The sequence below is a fragment of the Nomascus leucogenys genome, chromosome X (assembly GCF_006542625.1).
Source record: "Nomascus leucogenys isolate Asia chromosome X, Asia_NLE_v1, whole genome shotgun sequence".
Classification (NCBI taxonomy): domain Eukaryota; kingdom Metazoa; phylum Chordata; class Mammalia; order Primates; family Hylobatidae; genus Nomascus; species Nomascus leucogenys.
The window spans coordinates 106,275,358-106,291,754 of record NC_044406.1 but is presented as its reverse complement, the minus strand read 5'-3'; the positions used below and the strand labels follow the sequence as shown (position 1 = coordinate 106,291,754).

Genomic DNA, 16,397 nt, shown 5'->3' with positions numbered 1-16,397 from the left:
ATGTCAACAAAGCAGTTGCACGTAATGTGGGACTTCTGCACAGAGAGGAGGTTATTGCTACCCAGAGCCCCCAGCGCCTGGCGGGAGTGGGGAACATCTAGGAATGCACCTGTGCATGCCCACTGCCATCCTCACCAGATAATTTTGAAACCAACATTTCTTATTTCCCAATGTTGGCACCTGTTCTTTTTAAACATCAGCTTCCTCAATGTTATAAGTACCCTCAAAACAGAACTACGGGATCTATAAAGATAAAAGCCACAGGACACCATCAGACTGAGTTCTGACCTCTTCTAACCTGTGTCCACAGTTGAGCACATGGCTTTGCCATGTTGAGACTGAAAGCTGGACAACTACTCCCCACAAATCCTGCAATTAACACCAACATTCAATTTGACACACACTAACAGAACATTTTTTTTTTTTCATGCTCAGGCTGTCTGGGAAAGAATAGTGAATACCCTTTCCCATAACTGATGGGGTCTTCAAGAGACACATATATATACTTTTTTTTTTTTGAGCCCTGTTCTCACTCAGTCACCCTGGCTGGAGTGCAGTGGCGTGAGCTCAGCTCACTGCAACCTGCACCTCCCAGGCTCAAGGGATCCTCCCACCTCAGCCTCCCAAGTAGCTGGGATTACAGGCATGTGCTACCATGCCTGGCTGATTTTTGTATTTTCAGTGGAGATGGGGTTTCATCATGTTGCCCAAGCTGGTCTCGACTTCCTGGGCTCAAGCGATCCACCCACTTCGGCATCCCAAACTGCCGGGATTACAGGAATGAGCCACGGCACCTGGTTGATATATATACTATTTTTCGTGCATCTCTACTTCTTCCAGGTTCCACAAGAATTAAGGCATGAGGCAAAGGAAATATTCAAAAACACTGCTGCTGATAATAATTTCCACTTTTTCTAAGTTTCAAAAAAGGGAAGTCTTCTAAATGTAATCCCACAAAAAGCATGTATTTTAAAATATACTTCAAATATTTCAGAGGCAAAAATCAAACTGGGCACAGTGGCTCACACATGTAATCCCAGCACTTTGGGAGGCCAAGGTGGGAGGACTGCTTGAGTGCACAAGTTCCGGACCAGCCAGGGCAATGTAGTGAGACCTCATCTTTAAAAAATATATTTTAAAAAATTCTATTTAAAAAGGTGAAAATCAGAAATTATTCTAATGCAAGTTTTAATTTTTTTTTTTTTTTTTTTTTTTTGAGACGGAGTCTTTCTCTGTCCCCCAGGCTGGAGTGCGGTGGCGCGATCTCGGCTCACCGCAACCTCCACCTCCTGGGTTCACGCCATTCTCCTGCCTCAGCCTCCCGAGTAGCTGGGACCACAGGCGCCCACCAACACGCCCGGCTAATTTTTTTGTATTTTTTAGTAGAGACGGGGTTTCACCGTGTTAGCCAGGATGGTCTCGATCTCCTGACCTCGAGATCCACCCGCCTCGGCCTCCCAAAGTGCTGGGATTACAGGCTTGAGCCACCGCGCCCGGCCAAGTTTTAAATTTTTGATTAAAAAATATTTAACACTGGTTACCAGAAAATAGGTTCATCCAAGATAGATGGTCTTTGTAGATGTTAGTTTCAGCTAAAAAGTTATGAACATAATCTCAGGAGGAGTCCAGTAACTTCAGCATTCTACAGTAATCAAAAAATTTTGCGTTTTGCTTTCTAAAGTTTCATTCCAGAGAAGATCAGCCATTTCGTGACCATGCTCTCCTCTGGGCCCTGAATCCTATGGAAAATGCGTACCAACCCAGGTTCAGTTCCTCAGCACTCAAGCACCTCCATCCTGCACAAAACTCTCCTTCAAAGGGCTGAAAATTCAAGGATCCCACTCAAGCCAAAGCACTAGGTCATTTTACCTCTGGGAAGGGTAATTAACCTCTCTTGAAGGTATTAAGTGTCCTTCTGTCCACACTTTCAGGCCTTGAGAGGTTGATGCAATTTGTACCCTCTTCACAAAAGGCCAAGTATGCTTCCTCTGCAGCAGCCCTCATTTCCCCCAATCTTTTTGCAAAGCAAAGTCTGCCAACCGAAAATACAACCCATGAGCAAAAGCCAGTTCTGTGCTTGTGTTAAATTAGCTTTTTTAGGAAAGCAGGCTAACAGCTTGGAAACTGTTATTACACAATTAGTATTCGTTTTGGAATTGGTAATTTGTCATTCGCCTCAGTCAATATCACACTTGATATCTCAGCTATCAGCACAGAACTATGGGACAGGGACCCTGAGTGCAATTGAGGCAGAATAATAAGGTCTAGAGGCAGGGAACCCAAGGCCATTTCACGCTGACTTCCTAGAACGAAACTGAAAGGAAAACCTTAACTTTCCATGCCTAAGTAACAAAAGGACAGAAGTACGAGTGGCTACTCCCTTTGCAAACCCCCATCTTTTCTGCATTGGCAGATAGGAAATTAAAAGTATCTCTGATTTCATGGACATTAAAATGATGAGAAAGGAATATTTTGAAAAACTTTATGGCCACAAATTTAATAACTTAGATGCAATGGACAAATTCCTTGAAAGATACTGTTGGGGTGATCAGACCCAACACCAGGTCGTGGGGACGACGAAGTCCAGTGGAGTCAAAGGATTGAGAAAAAGACAGTTTGAGAGAAAGTGGGACCGGGGGCCATCGCAAGTGTGGAGGCTGCAAAGGCCCTGAGCTCTGGGAGCCCACGCTATTTATTGGTGCTCAAAGAAACAGGTGGTGAGGATGTGGGGGTGGAAAGGAAACAGTGTATCAAGTGAATGAAAAACATATGGCTACTTGGGATAATGGTAGTGCTAGAAGTAAGGAGCCAGCAAGTCTAGCAGACATGCAAGCCCTGCCTCAGCTTCTCTCCCTACACAGCTTTTCTCCCAATAGATACAATCTACTAAAACTCAAACAAGGAGAAACAATCTGAACATCTATATGTATTTTTAATTGAATCAATAATCTTCCAGAACAGAAAGCATCTGGCCCAGATAGTTTCACTGGGGAATTCTACCAAACATTTAAGGAAGAAATTATACTAATTCTCTACAATCTGTTCTAAAAAATAGAAGCATAGGAAATACGTCCTAACTCATCCTCTGAGGTCAGCATTACCCAAATACCAAAATCAGACAAATGCATTACAAGCAAGGAAAACCACAAATGAACATCTCTCATGAACATAGATGTAAAATCTTCAACAAAATGTTAGCAGATCAAATTCAGCAATGTATACAAAAAAATTATACGCCACAACTAAGTGGAATTTATTTCACGCATGCAAAGGTGGTTCAACATTTGAAAATCAATTAATGTAACCCATCACATTAACAAGCTAAAGAAGAAAAATAACATGATCATATCAACAGATGCAGAAAAAAGCATTTGAAAAAATCCAACACCCATTCATGTTAAGAACTCTCAGAAAACCAGGAAGAGAGAGTAAGTTCCTCACCATGATAAGGACATCTAAAAATGCCTACATCACACTCAATGGTGAGAAACTAGATGTTTTCCCCTTAAGATCAGGAACAAGGCAAAGGCATCACCTCTCACCACTCCAAATCACAATTGTCCTGGAAGTCCTGCCTAATGCAATAAGAAAATAAAATAAAATAAACAGTATATGAACTGAGAGGAAGAAAATAAAATTGTCCTTATTCACAGATGACATGATTATCTGTGTAGAAAATCCCAAGGAATTAACAACGATAAAAAAACAACACTCCTGAAACTAATGAGCAATTATAGCAAGATTGTAGGACACAAGGTTAATATACAAAAGTCAATCACTTTCCTATATGTCAGCAATGAGCAACTGAAATTTGAAATTAAAAACACAATACCATTTATATTAGCACCAAAAAATTAAATACTTAGGTATAACAAAATATGTGTTATATCTCAATATCTGTATGCAGAAAACTACAAAACTCTGATGAAATAAATCAAAGATCTAAATGGAGATCCTTTGAGCTGCAAGGTAAAAAATTTAATAAAAATAAATAAATACATGAAGAGAGATTCTATGTTCACGAATAGGAAGACTCAGTATTGTTTAGATGTCACTTCTTCCCAACTTGACCTATAGATTGAATGCAATTCCAATCAAAATCCCTGCAAATCATTTTGTGGAAATCAACTAACTGATTTTAAAATTTATATAAAAAATCAAATGACCCAGAAATTGCCAAATTAATTCTCAAGAATAAGAATAAAGTGAGAGGACTGACATTTCCCAACATCAAGATATTACTATTATAAAGCTACAGTAATCTAGACAGTGGGGTATTTGTGAAAGAATAGATTGATGAGACACAACAGACAGCTCAGAAATAGGCCCACACAAATATAGTTAACTGATCTTTGATAAAGGAACAAAGGCAATCCAATGGAGAAAGGATAGTCTTCTCAACAAATGGTGCTGGAAAAACTGGACAGCTACATGCAAAAAAAAAAAATGAATCTTACACCTTTCACAAAAAGTAACTCAAAATGGATCACAGATTTAAATACAAAATGTAAAACTAGGCCAGGTGCAGTGTCTCACACCTGAAATCCCAGCAATTTCAGAGGCTGAGGCGGCTGGATCTCGTGAGTTCAGGAGTTTGAGACCAGCCTAGGTAACATAGCAAAACCCTGTCTCTACCAAAAGAAAAAAAAATTAGCCAGCATGGTGGCGCCTGCCTGTAGTCCCAGCTACTCAGGAGGCTGAGGTGGAGGATTGCTTGAGCCCAGGAGGTGGAGATTGCAGTGAGCCCTGATCTCGCCACTGCACTCCAGCCTTGGCAACAGAGCGAGACTTCGTCTCAAAAAAAAACAAAAAATTAATGTAAAGCCATAAAACTTCAAGAAGATAACATACGAAAAAATCTGGGTGACTTGGGGTTTGTCAATAAGTTTTTAGGTAAAAAGCAAACAGAATAGTCCATGAAAAAAAATTGATAACTTGGACTTGGCATTAGGATTAAAAACTTCTGTCCTACAAAAAACATCATTAAGAGAATGGGGCTGGGCGCAGTGGCTCATGACTGTAATCCCAGCACTTTGGGAGGCCGGGGCAGGCAGATCACAAGGTCAGGAGTTCGAGACCAGCCTGGCCAATATGGTGAAACCCTGTCCCTACTAAAAATACAAAAATTAGCCCGGGCCTGGTGGCGGGCACATGAAGTCCCAGCTACTCAGGAGGCTGAGGCAGGAGAATCACTTGAACCCAGGAGGCAGAGGTTGCAGTGAGCCAAGATCGTGCCACTGCACACCAGCCTGGGCGACAGAGCAAGACTCCATCTCAAAAAAAAAAAAAAGAGAGAGAGAGAATGAAAATACAAGCCACTGACTGAAAGGAAATATTTTCAAAACACATATAAAAGGCTTGTATCCACAATACACAAGGAACTCAACAATAAGAAAATAACCCAATTAAAAAGATGTGACCCAAAAGAAGACATACACGTGGCAAACAAGCACATGAAAAGATGTTCAACATCACATATGTAGTTTGCAAATTGAAAATTAAAATTAGATACCACTACACAGCTATTAGAATGGCCAAAATCCACAACACTGACAGCACCAAATGCTGACAAGAATGTAGACCAACAAGAGTTTTCATTCATTGCTGATGGGAATGCCAAATGGTTCAGCCACATTCAAAGACAGTTTGGTAGTTTCTTACAAGGCTAAACATAGTCTTACCATATGATCCAGTAATCACACCTCTAGGTATGTACCCAAGTAAGGTTAAAACATATATCTGCACAAAAACCTGCACATAAATGTTTATAGCAGATTTATGCATAATTGCCAAAACTTGGAAACAATCACGACGTCCTGCAATAGGTGAATAGATATACAAACTGTGGTGTATCCATACAATAGAATATTATTCAGCACTAAAAAGAAATGAACTGTCAAGTAACAAGAAGACATGGAGGAATGTGAAATGCACACTGCTAAGTGGAAGAAGCCAGTCTGATTGCAAATATATGGCTGTGATGGTTAATACTGAGTGTCAAATTGATCACACTGAAGAATGTTCCAAAGTATTGTTCCTAGGTGTGTCCATGAGGGTGTTGCCAAAGGAGATTAACATTTGAGTCAGTGGACTGGGAGAGGCAGATCCACCCTCAATCAGCGTGGGCTCCATCTAATCAGCTGCCAGGGGGCCAGAATAAAAGCAGGCAGAAGAACAGACTAGACTGGTTTAATCTTCTGGCTTACATCTTTCTCCCATGCTGGATGCTTCCTACCCTTGAACATCAGACTCCAAGTTCTTCAGCTTTGGGACTTGGAGTAGGTTCCTTGCTCGTCAGCTTACAGACAGCCTACTGTGGGACCTCACCTTGTGATCATGTGAGTCAATACTCCTTAATAAACTCCCTTTATATATATATATATATATATATATATGCTATTAGTTCTACTAATGCTATTAGTTCTACTAATAGCATATATATACTATTAGGTCTACTGCTAATATATACGTATACACGTATATAGTATATATACGTATACACGTATATAGTATATATACGTATACACGTATATAGTATATATACGTATACACGTATATAGTATATATACGTATACACGTATATAGTATATATACGTATACACGTATATAGTATATATACGTATACACGTATATAGTATATATACACGTATATAGTATATATACGTATATACTATATAGTGTATATATACACATAGTATATACACGTATATAGTATATACACGTACATAGTATACACACGTATACACTACACATACACGTATATAGTATACACACGTATACACTACACATACACGTATATAGTATACACACGTATACACTACACATACACATATAGTATACACACGTATACACTACACATACACATATAGTATACACACGTATACACTACACATACACATATAGTATACACACGTATACACTACACATACACATATAGTATACACACGTATACACTACACATACACATATAGTATACACACGTATACACTACACATACACATATAGTATACACACGTATACACTACACATACACATATAGTATACACACGTATACACTACACATACACATATAGTATACACACGTATACACTACACATACACATATAGTATACACACGTATACACTACACATACACATATAGTATACACACGTATACACTACACATACACATATAGTATACACACGTATATATACTACACATACACATATATAGTATACACACGTATATATACTACACATACACATATATAGTATACACACGTATATATACTACATATACACATATATAGTATACACACGTATATATACTACATATACACACATATATACCATATACATAGTATACAATATATGTATACATATATACACACATATATGTATATATATAATTAGTTCTGTCCCTCTAGAGAACCCTGACTAATACTATGGCGTTCTAGAAAAAGTACAGCTGTAGAGACAGTAAAAAGATCAGCAGTTTCCAGAAGTTTGGCAGGGAAGAAGGGAGAGGGTAGGGAAGGAAGGATGAATAGGTAGAGCACAGAGAGATTTTAAAGGTAGTGAAACTGCTCTGTATGATGCTGTAATGGTAGGTACATGACATTATGCATTTGGCAAAATCCATAGAAAGTAGAACACAAAGAATGAACCCTAATGTAAACTACAGACTTTAGTTAATTATCATATATCAAAATTGGTTCATCAATTAACAAATGTGCCACATCACCAGGCGCGATGGCTCACGCCTGTAATCCCAGCACTTTTGGAGGCCAAGGCAGGTGTAATCCCAGCACTTTGGGAGGCCTGAGGTCAGGAGTTCGAGACTGGCCTGGCCAACATGGTAAAACCCCGTCTCTATTAATAATACAAAAATTAGCTGGACGTGGTGCCACATGCCTGTGGTCCCAGCTACTTGGGAGGCTAAGGCAGGAGAATCGCTTGAACCCAGGAGGCAGAGGTTGCAGTGAGCCAAAATCACACCATTGCACTCCAGCCTGGGCAACAAGAGCAAAACTCCGCCTAAAAAGCAAACAAACAAACAAAAAAAAAAACAAACGTGCCACACCAAAACAAAATGTTCATAATAGATGAAACTGTGGAGATGGAGTGGGGCAGGGCAGGGGGAGTATATGGGAACTCTGTACTTTCTGCTCCATTTTTCTGTAAACCTAAAACTGCTCTTAAAAATAAAGGCTATTAATTAAAAAAAAAAAAACAAGGCAAGATCAAAGCATGACTACAGCTAGCATCTCTGCTCACTGAATCCAATGTTTTCAGGGTGTGCCTATTTCGGGTTTTCAGTTTATTGGCATGGCTTATCCGATAATAGATACGAGTACTTCATGTAGTGTTTAGTTAAATTTTGCAAAACTGCATTCTGAGGAAGTCCTGTTCTTTCATTTTTAAAGCTAGAGGAAGAGAGGGGGAAGGGACAGAAGGGAAGGAGGAGGAAAAGAAGAGGGGAGCATGAGGGAATCAAATGCCACAGTCCCATATTTAACATTTGCCCTTACAGGAATAGCAAATGTGCAGCATGTTGATTTCTCACTATCAGCACCAAAGTTTTGTACTCTAGCTACTGCAAATAAGGAATGTCAGTTAATTGGAGTTAAGCAACACCGGAACAGAGGGTTATATCTTACTTCTCTCTGTAATCAACCCTCTTTCCCTTTTTTGCCCCTTCTCACATAGATGCAAACTGGAAGCTGTTCAATTGTATTTGGAATCTGTGACACAACTATTGTGTCTATTGTGATTATTGGCTGTGCTTTAGGATATCGGTTGTTTGGCCAAGTTTTGGAGCGGCCTCGCCCCCTGGCTAACATCCTAGTCCCCTAGGGACCCGGTGGGCAGCAGAGCACTCAAATTCTCCATCCATGTCTAGCACTGAGCTCTGCTTCATTCAGTGTTTCCTCTCTATATCTTTTGTGTGCTCATGAGCACACACGATCTTTAGCTCGAATATATCCTAGAATGGTCACATCACTTATTTTATCCTGTGCTTTTGGTCCTCAGAACACACCTGTAAGTTTCAGCCATATTTCTACCTGTTGGTAGATACAGCTCCTCCTAGTGGAGTCAAATTAGACACAATTCTCCATTTATGACAGTCTTTCCAATGTGAGATTCAAATAGGCTAACCCAAGAGTGCGAAATTTTCCATATTTAGGGGCCTAATATCATCAAATTTCTTCCTGTAGAAGTAGCAGCAATTCATTATCAGAGAAGAAATGCAGATAAGTGAGGTGTTAGAAGAACTGACAAAGCCAGCACGCCAGTTAAGTTATCAGGGATCACAGATCTGTATTGACTAAGCAGTATTCTAAAAAAAAATCCTTTTTAGAAATTATGTAGTTCGGGTTTTGATCCTGTAAATTCTTTCAAAAGAGGTTAGTGATTAAAAACATTGTTTTAATCTCGCAGTCTCGAGTCCCCCTAACACCCACTCCTTAAATTCCATTTCCACAACCCAGATGCCTGCCTCAGTCCTCTGGGTGTTAGCCATGCACCTACCTGCCCAGACAGCTGCAGAGTCTCAGACTTTGAAGAGGAGTAGTGAATGGAAGCTGAATACCTCCATATCCCATAACACACAAATGGTTTAATTCCTGTAGAGAATGGATCAGGTCGGGTGTGGTGGCTCATGCCTGTGATCCCAGCACTTTGGGAGGCCGAGGCAGGCGGATCACTTGAGCTCAGGGGTTCCAGACCCACCTGGGCAACATGGTGAAACCTTGTCTCTACCAAAAATGTCAAAACTTAGCCAGGCATGGTGGTATGCGCCTGTTGTCCCCGCTACTCGGGAGGCTGAGGTGGCAAGATTGCTTGAACCCAGGAGGCGGAGGTTGCAGTGAGCCAAGATAGTGCCACTGCACTTTAGCCTGGGTGACAGAGTGAGACCCCCATCTCAAAAAAAAAATTTTTAAAGAAGAATAGGCCAGGTGCGGTGGCTCACGCTTGTAATCCCAGCACTTTGGGAGGCTGAAGCAGGTGGATCATGAGGTCAGGAGTTCAAGACCAGCCTGGCCAACACGGTGAAACCCCGTCTCTACTAAAAATACAAAAATTAGCTGGGCATGGTGGCACATGTCTGTAGTCCCAGCTACTTGGGAGGCTGAGGCAGGAGAATCACTTGAACCTGGGAGGTGGAGGTTGCCCAGGCTGGAGTGCAGTGGCAGGACCCAAACTCTGCAAGCCTGATCCCACTGGCTGTCTGCACCTGCCTGTGTGCTCTAGCTCCCCCTCACTGCCAACTCATGAAACACAGGCTGCTCCCAGGATCCCTGGCAAGAAGAGCACCATGCCATTCAGATGTGCAGGAGTAGGGGTTTGCTCTTCCCAACTAAAGTACATGTCCACCAGCCATGGGGCAGGTAGACCAATCACTGTTGCAGAGTTGGTTTTATAGGCAACTGATGTGAAGGTGTACAGCCTGTTGTCACAAAAGTTAGGCAGTAGGTTTTCCATTGAAAACTTTCTTATTAGAAATTCTCCCCAATCTCCATCTCAAATCACAGAATTTCTCTTATTCAATTAAGTTTTTGGACCTGGCCCCATGACAAATTAGTTATACATAGAAGATATCCAATAGTGTGGTCCACTCTTTCCATTTAACATTATTTCATACATCTTTCCCTTAAATTCCAAAAAAAGGAGATTTCTGATAATCAATTGGCATTAATTTTCATGATCTGATAAATTACTTCTTAGGAAAATCCCAGAGGCCATCATGCTACTGGCAGACTGGACTTGGAATTTCTTCGGCAAACCTATGTACCTTCAAAAATCCAAATTGAGGGCTGTGCATGGAGGCTCACGCCTGTGATCCCAGTACTTTAGGAAGTGGAGGCCGGCAGATCATTGGAGGCCAGGAGTTTGAGACCAGCCTGGCCTACAGGGTGAAACCCAGTCTCTACCAAAAATACAAAAATTACCTGGGCGTGGTGGTGGGCACCTGTAATCCCAGCTACTTGGGAGGCTGAGGCACGAGGACTGCTTGAACCCAGGAGGCAGAGGTTGCAGTGAGCCAAGATCCTGCCACCGCATTCCAGCCTGGGCAACAGAGCAAAACTCCGTCTCAAAAAAAAAAGTCAAAATCAGTAGAATTAATGTTGGAATGCGCTTTGATTTAAAAACAGTAGAGGCCTAGGCGCAGTGGTTCAAGCCTGTAATGACAGCACATTGAGATGCCGAGGTATGAGGATCACTTGAGTCCATGAGTTCAAGACCAGCTTGGGCAACATGGCAAAATCCCATGTCTACAAAAAAATTCAAAAATTAGCCGAGCGTGGCACATGCCAGCTACTCAGGAGGCTGAGGTGGGAAGATCCCTTGAACTCAGGAGGCGGAGGTTGCAGTGAGCCAAGATTGCACCACTGCACTCCAGTCTGGGTGAGGGAGCCAGACCCTGTTTCACAAAAGAAAAAAGAAAAGAAAAACAGTATAAAATGTATAGAAATGCTGGGCGTGGTGGCTCACGCCTGTAATCCCAACACTTTGAGAGGCTGAGGCGGGTGGATCACAAGGTCAAGAGATCAAGACCATTCTTGCCAACATGGTGAAACCCTGTCTCTACTAAAACTACAAAAATTAGCTGGGCGTGGTGGCATGCCCCTGTAATCCCAGCTACTCGGGAGGCTGAGGCAGGAAAATAGCTTGAACCCGAGAGGCAGAGATTGCAGTGAGCCAAGATCGCGCCACTGCACTCCGGCCTGGTTACAGAGCGAGACTCCATCTAAAAAAAAAAAAAAAAAGAATAGAAATACTGATCCTTAACTCTATATTGCTGGGCTGGCATACAATGAGACTAGTTTAAGGAGCTGGACAAAGAAGGGATTACAAATTCCTTTTGCTGGACAGATAATAGAGGCTAGGTAGGGTATGTGGGAGAAAGCAGAAGGATGAAGAGAAATAGGTTAAAGGGTACAAACATACAGTAAGATAGAAGAAATAAATTCAATGGTTTTTGTTGTTGTTTTAAGATAGTGTCTCATTCTGTCGCCCATGGAGTGCAGTGGATCAATCATGGCTCACTGCAACTTCGATTTCCTGGGCCCAAGTAAGTGTTCCTCCCACCTCAGTCTCCTGAGTAGCTGGCATGCACCGCCACACTCGCCAAATTTTTAAATTTTTGTAGAGACAGGGTCTCCCTATGTTTCCCAGGCTGGTCTCCAACTCCTGGGCTCAAGTGATTGGCCCGCCTCGGCCTCCCAAAGTTCTGGAGCTACAGGTGTAAGTCACCACGCCCAGCCCCAAATTCAATGTTTGATATTGACATCAGGGTAGAGTGAGAGTACACTATTTTTTTTTTTTTTTTAAACACAGCCTCACTCTGTTGCCCAGGCTGGAGTGCAGTGGCGCAATCTTAGCTCTCGGCTCGCTGCAACCTCAGCCTCCCGGGTTCAAACGATTCTCGTGCCTCAGCCACCCTAGTAGCTGAGATTACAAGCACGTGCCACCAGGCCCAGCTAATTTTTGTATTTTTAGTGGAGACAGGGTTTTGCCATGTTGGCCAGGCTGGTCTCGAACTCTTGACCTCAAGTGATCCACCCACCTCTACCTCCCAAAGTGCTGGGATTTCAGACATGAGCCACCACACCAGGCCAAGAGTACACTTAACAAAAATGTACTGTGCTCAGATAATGGACACCTTAAATACCCTGACGTCATCCCTACACATTATAGACATATAACAAAATTTCACAAGTATCCCATAGATTTGTACAAATTTTAAAAATAATAAAAAATTAGCTGTGCATGATGGCACATGTCTGTAATCCCAGCTACTCAGGAGGCTGAGGCAGGAGAATCACTTGAACCTGGGAGGCGGAGGTTGCAGTGAGCCAAGATAGCCACTGCACTCCAGCCTGGGTGACAGAGTGAGCCCTTGTCTCAAAAATAAAAAAATAAAAAATAAAATGACACTTTTTGGGGAAAAAAAATACAAGCCAGACGCAGTGGCTCACACCTATAATCTCAGCACTTTGGGAGGCCGAGGCTGGCCGATCGCTTGAGCCCAGGAGTTCAAGACCAGCCTGGGCAACAAGGTGAAACCCTGTTTCCCCCAACCCCCCTCAAAAAAAAATTAGCCAGGCTTGGTGTCGCATGCGCCTGTAATCCCAGCTATTCAAGAGGCCGAGGTGGGAGGATCGCTTGAGCCCGGGAGGAGGAGGTTTGCAGGGAGCTGAGATCTTGCCACTGTACTCCATCCTGGGCGACAGAGTGAGCAGAGTGAGTTCCAGTCTCAAAACAAAACAAAACAAAACAAAACAAAAAAAAACCTCCTTTAGCTGGGGCATTATTGGTGGAGACGGGTGGCTAGGGGATAAGTATGCAGTTTTTCTCTAGGCGGGAAACTTAACTGAAGTTTATCAGGCGCGAGTTATTAACAACATTTGCGCCCTCTAAGCTAACACGGCAATATGGGGCTTAGACATCATAGCTCATCCCCAGTCGCGAAAAACCCTCCCAAATTTGCTTGGGATTGGAAAGAAAAAGAAAATATACATTCATACTTTCATACATGACAGACACACACACACATTTATATAAATACACACAGAAAGCACATGAAACACAAGCAGAATTAACTGTGTTGTTCATACGGCCACTCAGTGAAATGTATACTGTATATTGTGTTTTAAATATATACTTCCCTTCAAGTGTTTCAAGTTCCAGGCTGAGAAAGGACTTGGTCTCTTGCTTAGATTTGAGGAGCCTCACTCGGAACTGGAAGGGTGTACGCAATCTAGTTGCCCCACCGGCTTATTTATATTGATGCACACATCGCTTCCCGTCGGTGACGACCGCCTAGATCCGGGGAAGAGTTTTGCAGACGTACCGAGAACTGTTTCCAAGGTTTCCTCAGATTTGGGCTGTTCCGCAGCGGCAGGTCCCGGGAACCAGTGCAACAGAGATCTTCCTAGGCTCGCGAGAGTGTCCCCTTCTCCCACGGCTGCTGGGGCCCCCCAGTAACAATGGCTCCGGTGTCCGGCTCGCGCAGCCCGGATAGGGAGGCCTCGGGCTCGGGGGGAAGACGTCGCAGTTCGTCGAAGAGTCCAAAGCCCAGCAAATCTGCCCGCTCCCCGCGGGGCCGCCGCTCTCGCTCGCACTCTTGCTCTCGGTCCGGGGACCGGAATGGACTCAGCCATCAGCTGGGTGGCCTCAGCCAAGGCTCCCGAAACCAGTCCTACCGCTCACGCTCGCGGTCGCGTTCTAGAGAGCGGCCCTCTGCGCCCCGGGGCATCCCCTTCGCTTCTGCCTCCTCGTCAGTCTATTACGGCAGCTACTCGCGCCCCTACGGGAGCGACAAGCCTTGGCCTAGTCTCCTCGACAAGGAGAGGGAGGAGAGCCTGCGGCAGAAGTGAGTGAGACGGCCGCACTTTCTCTTGTACGAGCCTACGTGCCTTTGGAGTCCGATCTGTCATTCATTCCGCTTCTGGGTATTTGCATTTCCCTCACTCTGCTTGCCTTGCGCCCATTTTCATCCCTTTCTTTAATCCACCCACGACAACCCTTTATTCGTCCTTTTCATTTTCCCTTACCCTCAGGCCCCTTCGTATAGTACCCTGGTCTCCCGCTACCCCCTTCCGCCTCCGGTCTTGTTAGAGAATATTGCCGAGAGCCTCAGACCTATCAGAATTGTAGCATTTACCTGGTTGTGTCATTATCATTCGTGAATATATTTGTATTTCCCACTAGACTGAGCTCATGGAAAGGAGGAGCCACTGAACGGAGGAGAATTCTGATCACAGAATTCTAAGTGCCTGATACTTTATAGGCGCTCAACCACTGCTTGTTGAATGAAGGAACTCACAGGTCTGAGATAACAGGATATTTATGTAGAAATGTTTTGTGGGGAATTAGGAAGAGATGAAATCAAGGGTTTAAGTTGGAGAGGAAATAAACCTTCCCCTCAGACAAGACGATTAGATGCATGTAGGAAAAGTGATCTGATAAGCTATAGATGACCCCACTTTGAGGAAGGTCTTGTTAAGTGGTCTCAGTCTTGATCTCGAAAAATGACGCCAGGATGAGACTAGATCTCTAATCAAAGTGAAAGAATGCATAGCTTGGGGATTGTTTTGTTTTTGAGACAGGGTGTAGCTCTGTCGCCCAGGCTGGAGTGCAGTGGTGCAGTCTTGGCTCACTGCAGCCTCCACCTTCTTGGGCTCAAGTGATCCTCCCACCTCAGCCTCCCTCATAGCTGGGACTATAGGTGCACACCGCCACGCCCGGCTTATTTTCGTATTTTTTGGTAGAGACAGGATTTCACCATGTTGCCCAGGCTGGTATCGAACTCCTGGGCTCAAGTGATCCTCCCACTTTGGCCTCCCGAAGTGCTGAGATTACAGGTATGACCCCACATGCCCTGCCGAACCTGTCCTTTTCATCACTATACTTTATTACCTCCCACTGCCGGAAGAAAAAGAATCAAGACATCTCCCAACTGTTGAAACTTTAACCTACCTCTCAATGCCTGTAATATTTCTAAGTTTCTCATTTTTTTAAACATATAAGTGCACGTAAATAACTTACTACAGTGCCTGACACATAATTTAACAATAAACATAAGATATTAAGACTTACACAGCAATAATTATGAGCCTTTTCCTTTCTCCTTAAAACTATGCATTTTTGGCTGGGCGCAGAGGCTCTTGCCTGTAATCCCAACACTTTAGGAGGCCAAGGCAGGAGGATCACTTGAATCCAGGAGTTCAAGACCAGCCTAGGCAATATAGGGATACCCTGTCTCTACAAAAAGTGTTTTAAAAATTAGCTGGGCGTGGTGGCATGTGCTTGTAATTTCAGGTACTGGGGATGCTGAAGTAGGAGGATCACTTGAGCTGGAGAGGTCAAGGCTGCCGTGAGCCATGATCTCACCACTGCACTCCAGCTTGGGTGACAGAGGGAGATGCTGTCTCAAAAACAAACAAACAAAGAGAAGAACAGGAAGAAAGGAAAAGGACAAACTCCAGAATCAGACTGAGTATGAAGCCTTTATTTGCCACTTAATAGCTGTGTGACCTTGGTCAAGTTACTTAACCTCTCTGGGCTCCATTTCTTCATCATTAAAAGGGGGATAAAATAAGTATTACGGATTAAAAAGGGGATAAAATAAGTACTATGGATTTTGGGATTGTAATAATTAACTGGCTGGAACATAATAACTATTCCATAAATGTTAGCTATTAATGTTTCATGCATGGGAGCAAAAACAGTAAAAACAGTCCTGAGTTAGGTTGGAGACCCATCTCTCCAAGTTACATTTTTCAGAAACATACCCACAGGCTATGTCAATCAAAAAGTAAATAGTTTCTTCTTGGAGAATCCTCACCAAAAGATGTCAGAACTGCTTGGATGAAACTTGCATATGTACATTTAGCAAATAAATAATTTAT

At 42.9% G+C, this 16,397-nt stretch overlaps 1 protein-coding gene across 1 annotated transcript in view; it reads left to right on the top strand.

The window, feature by feature from the left end:
• The first annotated feature begins 13,806 nt into the window (after positions 1-13,806).
• NKAP (NFKB activating protein) overlaps positions 13,807-16,397 on the top strand; it is a 22,717-nt gene continuing 20,126 nt past the window's right edge. Inside the window, exon 1 of the mRNA XM_003262263.3 lies at positions 13,807-14,359. Coding sequence (XP_003262311.1) covers positions 13,974-14,359 — 386 coding nt within the window. The 5' untranslated portion in view covers positions 13,807-13,973. The remainder of the gene's footprint in view (positions 14,360-16,397) is intronic.